The following is a 12,001-nucleotide window of genomic DNA, read 5'->3' as shown; positions in this document are numbered from 1 at the left end:
AATAATAATAAATAACTACATTATTAATATTATTATTGTTGTTATCAGGGTATAGGTCAGGTAAATGCAAACTTGCAAAGTAGTGTTAAAAGACTAAAGTAGCGGTAGGGAGATGTGACAGGAGTCAAAGGTGGATGTAGGGTGAGTGGAATCAGAAGCTAAATCCTCACCACCAAACCCTTTTCTTAGCTCTTCATTCAGTGCATTGTGAACTTGGCTGATTCGTGATCTTTAATTCGCGTGTGAACCGTAGGATACTACGGTAAGATGCTTTGGAAAGGCATTAACGTCCTTCCTTACGCCGACCTTCAAGCGGATTTGTTGGATACCGACGCGATTACATAACGTTTGTGTTGTATACAGTCCTGAATGAAAGGGACCGCGGTGGACACTATCACATAACGCCTGTAGGCTATGCTGTACAGTAAGTGTGTCCGTTTACAAGCTAATAGGCCTATCCATTACTTATCTATTTTATTTTCATAACACAATGATGCGTAAATTGGTCAAGAACACGTCGGCCGTCTGATCATACTGTCCCTGATCTGACTGTTCTACATTATTTGATTCGATTAGAGGCTGACGTCTTCATCACATCATGCAGCAGGCGAGGCGGCTAACATGAGGAGGTCCGGCTGAGTTTAGGAAAGGTGTGCTCTTCTCACGAGTTGGAGGAGGTCCGTCTACGCAGCCTCAGGGCTTCGACCGAGAATGCGGCGCAGGATTCTGAATGAGTAGCTTTGAAGCAAATCAAAGGACAACTCCACACGTCAAGAACATACAGTAAGAAATGCACAGTTGTCTATCCGGCATACAGTAGTGGATATTCAACAGATTTCATGGTCGATGAGGACATCGTTCTTCCATAGACAGGTGAGCTCCGTGCCGTCTCTTTCTCGGTCCACACGCCAGTTGCGTAAGTGAGCCATCAATAGCTTTTCTGCAAATCCCGAACATATACACTGTGCTTGGAGTTGGCAAGGTAAAACTGAGCTCGAACTGACATGATATCCCTGGTGGTGTGTTAATTCAGAAATGGCTATGTGTGTAACACATTTCATTGCGTTAACTGGGCTAGCCTACCCCTCCAACATAGTGTTGAGCGCATTTTTGTTCTGTGCAGTTCTGATGAATAGCATTGGATAAGTTTACACTTAGTAATTTAGTAATGAAGTAGTCATTTGAATGTTATAATTCGTCTGCATTACAGTAACTACTGTGTCTGCATTAACTCAGTGCACATAACACCTGTTACGTGGATTGGTATTCTGTGCCATGAGTCCATGACGCACAGTCACAAAAGGTAGACACCGACCGACACAAAAGTCAGACACACTAAAGGTGGCCTATTCTATAGGTGGGTGTTTCTGTACATTATGTTATGGAAAAGGATGGAACGGTCTGTTCCAGGACCAGCAGTTGACCTATGAGTTCACAGATGCTGTCCTTTACTCCTCCTGCTGTGGCTGAAATAAAGTGGGACATTCTCAGATGGAGAGGTTCTCAGATCTGTCTGGTTTTATAAAGGATCCTTTTTCCCTGTTTTTTTTTTTGTTTTTAGCTTTGGTTCTTAATGAATGAGGTCTGTGACTCTTGAGAAGTGCAAGCCTCATATCTGCGTTCTGTATTTGCACATGGTGGGGAGGGAGATGGAATTTAGATGACTGCTGGAGGTGAGTCAGGGTAGTAGATACACATATCTGAATTTGGATCTGAATCTTACTGCAGGGATTTGTCTCATCGGTCCCACCCTGGTGTCATGGTCACTGTAGGTGGACAGTGAGTCATGCTAAGGGTGCAAGATCTGGAGCTGTGAGTGAGTTTTGTGAGCAACGTGTGAGTCGCTGAGGATCTGAGTAGGTTGAGTTACGAGACAGCTGGGGTGGATTGTTTTGTCCTGGAGGGTGGGAGCCGTGCAGGAGAGTCTTGAGGAGATAACGCAGTCCAAAGGTCACACACAGACAGCGCGCTCGAGAACGAAACCCAGAGCGGCCCGCTCCGTTAAAGGCTGTTAATGATCGAGCAGGTTTCTCTTGGGGCAGAACCCTCTTCTGTCTCACCGTTAATGTTTAAAGAGTCTTTCATGATGGAGGTGTCACTAACTCTCCTGTTTATTTTAAGATATCAAGTCAACAGATATGGAGGAATATCACAGGGGAGCCAATAGGCTACTTAGGAAAAGTGCTTGTGTACACAGACAAGTGCGTGGAGCTGGTATTGCTGTAACAGTGCTGGACGTGCTGTTCTTGCTCTTACAAAAGTGTCTGATATGCAACACTTGAATGGCCACCGTCTGTTCTCAGACATCTTTGGCATGAAACAGGCCACTGATTGGTCATGCGTCTCTCAAATGATGAAAATGTGCGTTGGAAAGAATTTATAATGTGACAGGGATCATATAAAAATAGAACTCCAGTAGTAGCAAGTCTCATAAACGGATAGCTTTATTGCTCACGTAATCGTTTGTTATGCGGATATCTGTGTGTGCGGGCGTTGTTGCTAGGAGGCAGTGGACAGCAGGACACATGTAGGGGATTCACCACGTCCATAGCTTGACCCCTCATGTCACCAGCCAGCAGTTTTTGACACGGGGTGTTTTTTTTTTGTACTTCAGCATGACAGCATTGGCTTTGACCACTATTCACCTCTGTGACCACTGAACCAGTGAAACGCTTTCCACTGAATAATCAACACGAATAGCAACCGTCCTCAACCCAGGAAATTAGAAGAATGTCATAGATACATGACAGATTGCAGATTGCACTGTAATATGTGCGTGCATTTCTTCCCTAGTGATCCAGACCTCTCTTGGGGAAGCCATTGCCTGGTTGGTTAATTTAATTTCCCTGCTATTTATTGTTTCTAATTTAGAGCTTAGCTTAGACAACAACAAGCTTAGGCAGACATGCTGGGCCAACAACTACAGCAGGCCAGTGGGCACTGGGTATGCATGGCTAACTCATACTGTATACTGTAGCTGATAGATTTAGGAGTAAACCCTACAGCAGGTCAGTGGGCATGCATGGCTAACTCATATAGCTGATAGATTTAGGAGTAAACCCTATAGCAGGTCAGTGGGCATGCATGGCTAACTCATATAGCTGAGAGATTTCGGAGCGGTGCGGTCAGAGCTTCTCTGCATTCCCATGTGTGTGTGTGTGTGTGTGTGTGTGTGTCCTGTCTCAGCGCTGACTAGATGGGGAGAGCCAGAGTGACCAGTGGGACCGACTCTCTAGGCATTAGGGCATGTGGTCCCATAAGAGCTAGTAGCTGCACATCAGCAGGTGTATGGCTTATATAATATAAAGTGTGTGTGCCAGTGTGTGTCTCTAAATAAATATAAATGAATAGATAAAGGTTTTCTGTTTGAACTCGTCTGATCGGTATCATTACCTCTGCTCATTTTCTCAGCCCCTGATTGCAAACACCTGTGTTGTTGGAGCAGCGTATGATATGTCTGAGAGTGTGTGTGTGTGTGTGTGTGTGCGTGTGTGTGTGTCTGTGTGTGTCTGTGTGTGTGTGTGTGTGTGTGTGTGTGCGTGTGAATGTGTGTGTGTGTGTGTGTGTGTGTGTGTGTGTGTGTGTGTGTGTGTGTGTGTGTCTGTGTGTGAGAGAGAGAGAGTGTGAAAGTGAGACAGAGGGAAGTACAAAGGCTGTGTATACAGTGGGGACTAGTGTTGGAGAGCACTTGTGAGATTTGCATCTGAAACCTGAACTTAACGAAGGGTCACACACCCACCCACACACACACACACACAAACACACACACAGCCGTAAACTCTCCGGTCACCTAGGTGACTTATTTCAACTTAAATACAGTCTTCTCTCACTCCCTAGACATATCGGAGTTCTGGAACTCAGGCCTGTGAGTTGTTTTGGGAATGGCTCGTCGGAGGAGGATTACACGCTGTTTGGGTGTGTGTGTGTGTGTGTGTGTGTGTGTGGGTGTGTTTGGGTGTGTTTGGGTGTATTTTGGGATGCTACACAGCTCAACCTGGGAACTAGCCAGCTGGTGTTTGGGTTCACGCTGAATGGAGAAAAAAGAAAAAGTGATAAAGCCAACTGCCTCAAATAGTACACACACACACACACACACACACTGAAACACACAGACACACTGAAACACGCACATACTCTTTAACACTCACATACTGTACACACACACACACACACACACACACACACACACACACACACAAATACTCTCTAACACACACATACAAGCACACACACACAGACCCACACACAGACTCATTAGTACACACACACACACACACGCAGTGTTCTCAGCTGTGGCCAAGCGTTCAGGTGGGTTTATTGCTTTGTGCTGCTTTGTGCTGTGCCCTGTGTCAACACTGGCCACTTTATAGGCCTGCGTGCACCTGCACAAAAGCCTGAGTGGACGCAGAACAGTAATCACAGATGCCCAGACGGACAAAGCGAGCGTGGGATCTCCGAACGGCCGGGGCACGCACACCTCTCCTGTTGTCCTGTCTGGTGCATAGAGGCACGCACACCTCTCCTGTTGTCCTGTCTGGTGCATAGGGGCACACACACCTCTCCTGTTGTCCTGTCTGGTGCATAGGGGCACGCACACCTCTCCTGTTGTCCTGTCTGGTGCATAGACAGTGTGGTCAGTCTGTGTTAAAACAGCTGTGCCGGACCAGCTGGACATTAAATAGCAAAGTCATTCCAGCAGCGTGGAGCTCCCTTCACCCCGGCTCATAAGACAGGACCTGACTGCAGGACATTAAATAACAAAGTGATTCCAGCAGCGTGGAGCTCCCTTCACCCGGCTCATAAGGCAGGACCTGACTGCACATGAATCTTAAAGAGACACTCTGGTCTAGCGACAGCCTATTTGCAGATGATGACCGCGTACATGACCCTAGGCAGACCATAATGACCCCAGGCTGACTAGACTGACCACAATGACCCTACAGTAGCTTGTTGTTAGAGCAGCTGTGTGTGTGTGTGTGTGTGTGTGTGTGTGTGTGTGCAGCTCCTCTCTGTGTGTGTGTCTGGTGTGTTTTCTCTGGCATCACCTGGTGCAGGTGGAAAAAGATGACGCCACCAGGTGCTCAGGGACTCGGGGTCAGGGCGGGCAGGTAGAGGCCTTTCAGCTGGAACCACAGGTGACGCTACACCTCTGGGGCCAGAACACAGGAAGCTGCTTCCAGTCTCACCGGACCGCACAACCTCTCAGCTCTCCCAAACAACACGTCTCATTACATTACATTACATTTCATTACATTACATTTCATTACATTACATTACATTACATTACATTACATTTGGCTGACTTACAACATGGTAACACGAGCGTCTCTGAGCTATCCCAAACAACACGTCTCAGATCACGAGCGTCTCTGAGCTATCCCAAACAACACGTCTCAGATCACGAGCGTCTCTGAGCTATCCCACACAACACGTCTCAGATCACGAGCGTCTCTGAGCTATCCCAAACAACACGTCTCAGATCACGAGCGTCTCTGAGCTATCCCACACAACACGTCTCACGAGCGTCTCTGAGCTCTCCTTAACAACACGTCTCAACTCACGAGCATCTCTCAGCTCTCCCACACAACACGTCTCAGCTCACGAGCATCTCTCAGCTCTCCCACACAACACGTCTCAGATCACGAGCGTCAGCTCTCCCAAACAACACGTCTCAGATCACGAGCGTCAGCTCTCCCACACAACACGTCTCAGCTCACGAGCATCTCTCAGCTCTCCCACACAACACGTCTCAGCTCCGTCACTGTAAAATGTCCTTGTCCAGCGCAGCAGGATGTGTGAGCTGCGAGGATCCCCTTACGCTGTGGGGATCCCCTTATGAACCTTACGCTGTGGGACGAGGGGACACTAATGACCTCATAAATCAGGTGTAGGGGTGACACTGTCTGTGTGTGAGCGCAGAACTAAGTCAGGTGTAAGGTGTGTGTGAGCGCAGAACTAAACCAGGTGTAAGGTGTGTGTGTGTGAGTGCAGAACTAAGTCAGGTGTAAGGTGTGTGTGAGTGTAGAACTAAGTCAGGTGTAAGGTGTGTGTGTGTGAGTGCAGAACTAAGTCAGGTGTAAGGTGTGTGTGAGTGCAGAACTAAGTCAGGTGTAAGGTGTGTGTGTGCGGAGCTGCCAGGCCATAGACCCATATCCAGTCCAGCTACCTGAGTGCTCAGAGAAGAACCCGGCCTGCTCTTTTGGAGACAAAAGCCCCATTGTGTGGTATTGTTTCAGGCTCCGCTATATCAGATGTCCTCTCCCCGACTCACACATACACACACACACACACACTCTCACACTACACACACACACACACACACACTCTCACACTACACACACACACACACACACATACACACACTCTCACACTACACACACACACACACACACACACACACACACACACACACACACACACTCTCTCTCTCTCTCTCTCTCACACACACACGCACACACACACACACTCTGCAGTAGTGTGGATCAGTGAGTCCAGCTGCCCTTTACCGCTGCTTTGAGTGTGTGTCCTAGAGGAGAGAGTGGTATCCTAGACTAGAGAGTAATGGTCAGTTGGAACGCTGGACGATAGCATTATGCCCTGGTGTGTGTTCTGGTGTGTGTTCTGGTGTGTGTCCTAGAGGGGAGAGTGGTATCCTAGAGAGTAATGGTCAGTTGGAACGCTGGACGAGAGCTTTATGTTCTTGTGTGTGTGTCCTGGTGTGTGTGTTCTGGTGTGTGTGTCCTGGTGTGTGTGTTCTGCTGTGTGTGTGTTCTGGTGTGTGTCCAGAGGGATTTAGAGAGGAAGTTGCATCCAGACAGCCCGTCTCCTGGCTATTTAATGTCACACATCACGTCAGCTCGGAGACTGCTAGGCAACCAGGCCTTCCTTCTGTGCCAAAGTCAATGAAGAGGCCCTGTCATTTGGGTCCAGTCTCGTCAGAGAGAGAGAGAGAGAGAGAGAGAGAGAGAGAGAGAGAGAGAAGAGATAATGCTCTTAGTTGGACTCAATGGACACAATGTTGTGATGAAAATAGAAGATCTGAGTGGTTAGTTACACTGGAAGAGAGAGAGAGAGTAACAGGTAAGGTTCGATGAGAATAGAAATGTTATAAATTAATTTTAACAAGACAAACAACATTATTTTATTCATAGAAATATATCATGTCAGCCATTGGTTGAAGTGTCTTTAGAACAGCAGTTAACGTTTGCATTTGTTAAACATGTGTGTGATTGTTGAGGAGGATCAAATGCTTTGTGCACATCTGATTACTCAGTCATAGCTTGTCTCACTGCTGCAGTGTTTGGTTCTGTGTGTATCACTAACTCATCGTGCCTGTATGAGCAGGTTATCTCTGAGAGAAAATGAAGCAGCAAACTAAATGTCTCAATAACTGCCAGTCCAAAAGTGACCAGTACACTTTATGTCTTAAAGCAACATAATTTAATATGTATTTGTTGTAATATTTAATATGTATGTAATGTTTGTAACATGTATATATTTGTTGTAATATGTGTGTAATGTTTGTAATATGCATGTAATCTGTATGTAATATATTTGTTGTAATGTGTATGTAATGCATGTTTGTTACTTTGCGTCTCAATGTCCAGATTTCCCAGTGACACCATGTACAGAAGCACAGAGGCGGAGCGCGGCGGGGAGGACGTCCCAGGTGAGCGATGACCTCTGACCTCTGAACTCTGCTCTCTGAACTCTGCTCTCTGCTCTCACATACACACCACGCTGATGATTTTTATTCCGTATTTTATCCCCTGAATTTGAATTTTAAGACTTAACCATGTCTCTATATCTGGAGCACTGTTGCCACTGTTATGTCAATGTTTTCTTGTTTTCTGTCAATGTCATTAATGTTGTCTATATGTGTGTAAGCAGCCTACTCTCTTTTTACCTGCATCCAAATCGCCCCTTGGGTACCATACAAGTTACCTTACCTTCCCTTACCTTACCTTCCCTTACCTTCCCTTCCCTTACCTTCCCTTCCCTTACCTTACCTTACCTTACACTGATGATGGTTTGTAGGGCCCAGATGCATGCGGTTACTGAACACATGCCCCGATAAAGACGTACCAACACAGCTAGTGCTTGAGAGTGCGGTTTTCAGCGTTGCCTGCAGATAAGAACGCCATAAAGCATATTGGGTCACCATGGCTACACATCAGCTGCTGAGTAGAGGTGTCTTGTTCTCCTCAGGGCGGAAGAAGTCCCGGTTCAAAGCGCTCAAGTCGCGCCTGTTCGGGAGACTGAAGAGGAAGGACACAGACGGCGTGATGAAGCCCAGCCAGTCCGCCAGCGACGTCACGGCGCCCGAGGCTGCCAGGGGAGGCTACGACTCCGAGGAGGATTCTCCGTAAGACTGCGTCACCTGTCCAACCCTGGAGCTATTTTAGGCCTGTTTACCGACGGGAATATGACGTGACCGTCAGACTTGTTCAAGATATATTCAGCTAGAGTGACATTAAGGAGCAGGACCTGTAGATGTTATGGCTAGAAGCAAAGTATTTCCACGTCTACTTTTAATGTTGTCCTGTATGTGTATATTCATCTAATTTTACATTTGACATCTAATATCCTTACCAAAGATACCAATGTGATTGATAGTCTCTTTGGCCAAAAAGTGTCAGCCAAATGTAATGTAATATAAAGATTGATGCTTCACACAGAATAATCAAACAAATTTATTTTCTAGCAATTGCTTAGACTATGTCCATGTAATCTTATGAAATGCCTCATTCAAAGAGTTGATACAAAGCCAAGCCAAGTCAGCATCACAGGCCTATTACTGTATGTTGTGTTTGATCTACAGCTACCCCAAAGGGACACTAAGCTCCAGGGCCTTGTCCCATGACAGCATCTTCTTGGCTGACCAGGCTCAGAGCTCCTCGGAGCCGACTCGCGTCCTGTCACAGGACAATGTCCACAGCAAGATCAAAGCCTTACAGGTCAGTCAGAACAGCACTGGCCAGGGTGAGCACAGCTGCAATCTGAAGTTGAACCGAGCAGATGACACCATCACACACATCATACCATTTTCCTGTCTTTATTCCTTTATGCTTATGTTTGTGTCTATGCTACGGTATGTGCTATGGTATGGTATGGTGTGTGTATGGCACTGTCCAAAGCGACTTACTGTATATTTATATATCCTTACATATACTTATACTGTATATATTCTATTATATCCGTACAGTTTATTTGCCAGTTATAAACACACCTAGGCTGTATTAAGAACACATGCCCTGTGTTAGTGTACTGTACTGTATTGTGTTGTTTAAGTGTGCCCTGTGTTAGTGTACTGTACTGTATTGTGTTGTTTAAGTGTGCACTGTGTTAGTGTACTGTACTGTATTGTGTTGTTTAAGTGTGCACTGTGTTAGTGTACTGTACTGTATTGTGTTGTCTAAGTGTGCACTGTGTTAGTGTACTGTACTGTATTGTGTTGTTTAAGTGTGCACTGTGTTAGTGTACTGTACTGTATTGTGTTGTCTAAGTGTGCACTGTGTTAGTGTACTGTACTGTATTGTGTTGTCTAAGTGTGCACTGTGTTAGTGTACTGTACTGTATTGTGTTGTTTAAGTGTGCCCTGTGTTAGTGTACTGTACTGTATTGTGTTGTTTAAGTGTGCACTGTGTTAGTGTACTGTACTGTACTGTATTGTGTAAGTGTGTCCGAATGCCTCATATCTCATATTGGACCTGCCTTGACAGATGAAGCTGCAGCAGCAGAACCTGCACCTGGGCCCCCCCCCCCTGCGGATCCCCAGCAAGCGGCAGGAGGACTGGGGGGGGGCCACCTCGGACGACGACGGCCTGCCACAGAGCCCGCCGGAAATCTCCTTCCAAGATGGAGAACGACACACCTCGTCCTATAAGGTGTAGGATTTACACATGTCCAGGAAACAATGACTGTTTGACGTTGACGTTGCAAACCGTGACGTTTACATGCACGTTAGTAGCCCTGTTATTATCGGGATTTTGAAGTATCACAGTTTTGTATTTGCGCATGTAAACATTATATCCCAATTTCAGAACCCTGCATAAGCCCGTATCCCGGTTTTTAGTACACTGCCTATGTTAGATGGAGTACTCCGAAAAATAACGGATACTGTTCCATGTATTCACCTTGTTCCATGTATACACCTTATCCCGGTTTCTCAGGCGAGTGCTAATAGAACTTTATTGTTGCTAACCAGAATATTAGTATTAATATATGCAGGGATATTAATAACCGGGTTTCTCTGAGTTCATGTGAACACCATATCCTGAATATGATCAAAACCAGGATGAGCCTCATAACCGGGACACTAAAGTGCATGTAAACGCAGTCAATGAGGACAATAACAGTGGATTTGTCTGGAGCTGATAAGCTTGTGAGGTAACTCTGATCCATGTGTCTCTCTGCCCCGTGTGTCCTGTGTGTGTGTGTGTGTGTGTGTGTGTCTGTGTGTGTGTCTGTGTGTCCTGTCTCTCCCGGACGCGCAGAGGAATCACAGCTCGCTCAGCCTGGCTGGAACGGGCAGTGAAGAGGATGAGCAGGTGACTGTCCACTCTGTGGTCATCAGACGAGATGTGTGTGTGTGTGTGTGTGTGTGTGTGTGTGTGTCCACTCTGTGGTCATCAGACGAGATGTGGTGTGATATGAATATGATATTGTTGTGTCCTGTGTGTGTGTGTTTGGCTTTTCATTGCCTGTATATGATCCACAGTCACTCACTTGCTTAAGTGCTCACTGTAATGCTTCTGTCAACTCTGACATTACACTTCCAAATGACTGCCCTGCTGAAAAAAACAGCAAGAAACCAGCTTAGGTTGGTAGCTGGTTTTAGCTGGTCTTTGCTGGTCTTTGCCCAAAACACAGTTATTATTGCTGGTCTTTGCTGGTGTAGCTGGTTAGGCCACCAGCTAGACATGCTGGCGTGACCATCTGAGGAAGCTGGTCTTGCTGGTGTGACCAGCCTGTCGTTTGGGATACAACTGGTTTAAGATGGTCATGCTGGTGACCAGCCTGTCAAGCTTGACAAAGATGGTCAAGCTGGTTTTCTAGAATAACCAACATAAGCTGGCGTGGCCAGTAAAAACCAGCAATGTAGACCAGCAACACCAACTAAAATGACCAGCTTAAGGTGGTACGACAATCAAAACCAGCTGAATTACCATCATAAGCTGGGTAAACCAGCTGAAGGTGTGTTTTCGCGAGAGTTTTGCTGGTCTAGCTGGTTAACCATCAAAGGGTGGTCAAATAAGCTGGTTAACAAGCTGGTCAACCAGCAAACCACCTTTAGCTGGTCAGGCTGTTTTTTTCAGCAGGGTGTAACCTGCTTTGCTGTGGTCATTTCTGTAGTATTTCATTGTCCTGTTCCTCGTCTGTGTTGTCTGTAGTATTTCATTGTCCTGTTCCTCCTCTGTGCCTGTCTGTAGTATTTCATTGTCCTGTTCCTCCTCTGTGTTGTCTGTAGTAATTGTCCTGTTCCTCGTCTGTTCCTCAGATGTCCTCTCAGCCCTCGTCCAGGCCTCTGTCCCCGTCCCCTCCTCCGGACTTCAGCAGTCCAGCTCAGTTCTCCAGCAGCCTGGACACGTCAGCCGCACGCCACAAGCTGGCCGTCAAACCGAGAAACCAGAGACCCTCCAACAAAGCAAAGAAGATGCCTTCTGTAAGATACAATACTGTACAATCCCTCTTCTGTTAGATACAGTACAATCCTGTGCCCACTTCTGTAAGATCATACAGTACAATCCTGTGCTGTACAGTATGTTTGTTAAGGAGTGATGTTTGACCAAGAGAGTGATGTTTGTCTGGGAGTGATGTTTGTCGGGGAGTGATGTTTGTTGGGGAGTGATGTTTGACCATGAGAGTGATGTTTGACCATGAGAGTGATGTTTGTCAGGGAGTGATGTTTGTCAGGGAGTGATGTTTGCTTCAAACCTATGACACATCTCTGTACCCAGAGGCCAGTGTAACATCAACTAGAAATGCACACCAGGGCATC

General features: G+C 46.4%; 1 protein-coding gene across 1 annotated transcript in view; it reads left to right on the top strand.

Moving 5' to 3' along the window:
- The first annotated feature begins 634 nt into the window (after positions 1–634).
- Positions 635–12,001, top strand: part of LOC134071714 (CRACD-like protein) — an 11,997-nt gene continuing 630 nt past the window's right edge. The window contains exons 1-7 of the mRNA XM_062528549.1: positions 635–873; positions 7,608–7,669; positions 8,209–8,365; positions 8,822–8,957; positions 9,723–9,887; positions 10,497–10,550; positions 11,501–11,665. Of these exons, the coding sequence (XP_062384533.1) occupies positions 7,624–7,669; positions 8,209–8,365; positions 8,822–8,957; positions 9,723–9,887; positions 10,497–10,550; positions 11,501–11,665 (723 nt within the window). The 5' untranslated portion in view covers positions 635–873; positions 7,608–7,623. The remainder of the gene's footprint in view (positions 874–7,607; positions 7,670–8,208; positions 8,366–8,821; positions 8,958–9,722; positions 9,888–10,496; positions 10,551–11,500; positions 11,666–12,001) is intronic.

The sequence above is a fragment of the Sardina pilchardus genome, chromosome 23 (genome assembly GCF_963854185.1).
Source record: "Sardina pilchardus chromosome 23, fSarPil1.1, whole genome shotgun sequence".
In the NCBI taxonomy this organism is placed as follows: Eukaryota; Metazoa; Chordata; class Actinopteri; order Clupeiformes; family Clupeidae; genus Sardina; species Sardina pilchardus.
This window is presented reverse-complemented; position numbering and strand designations above follow the sequence as displayed.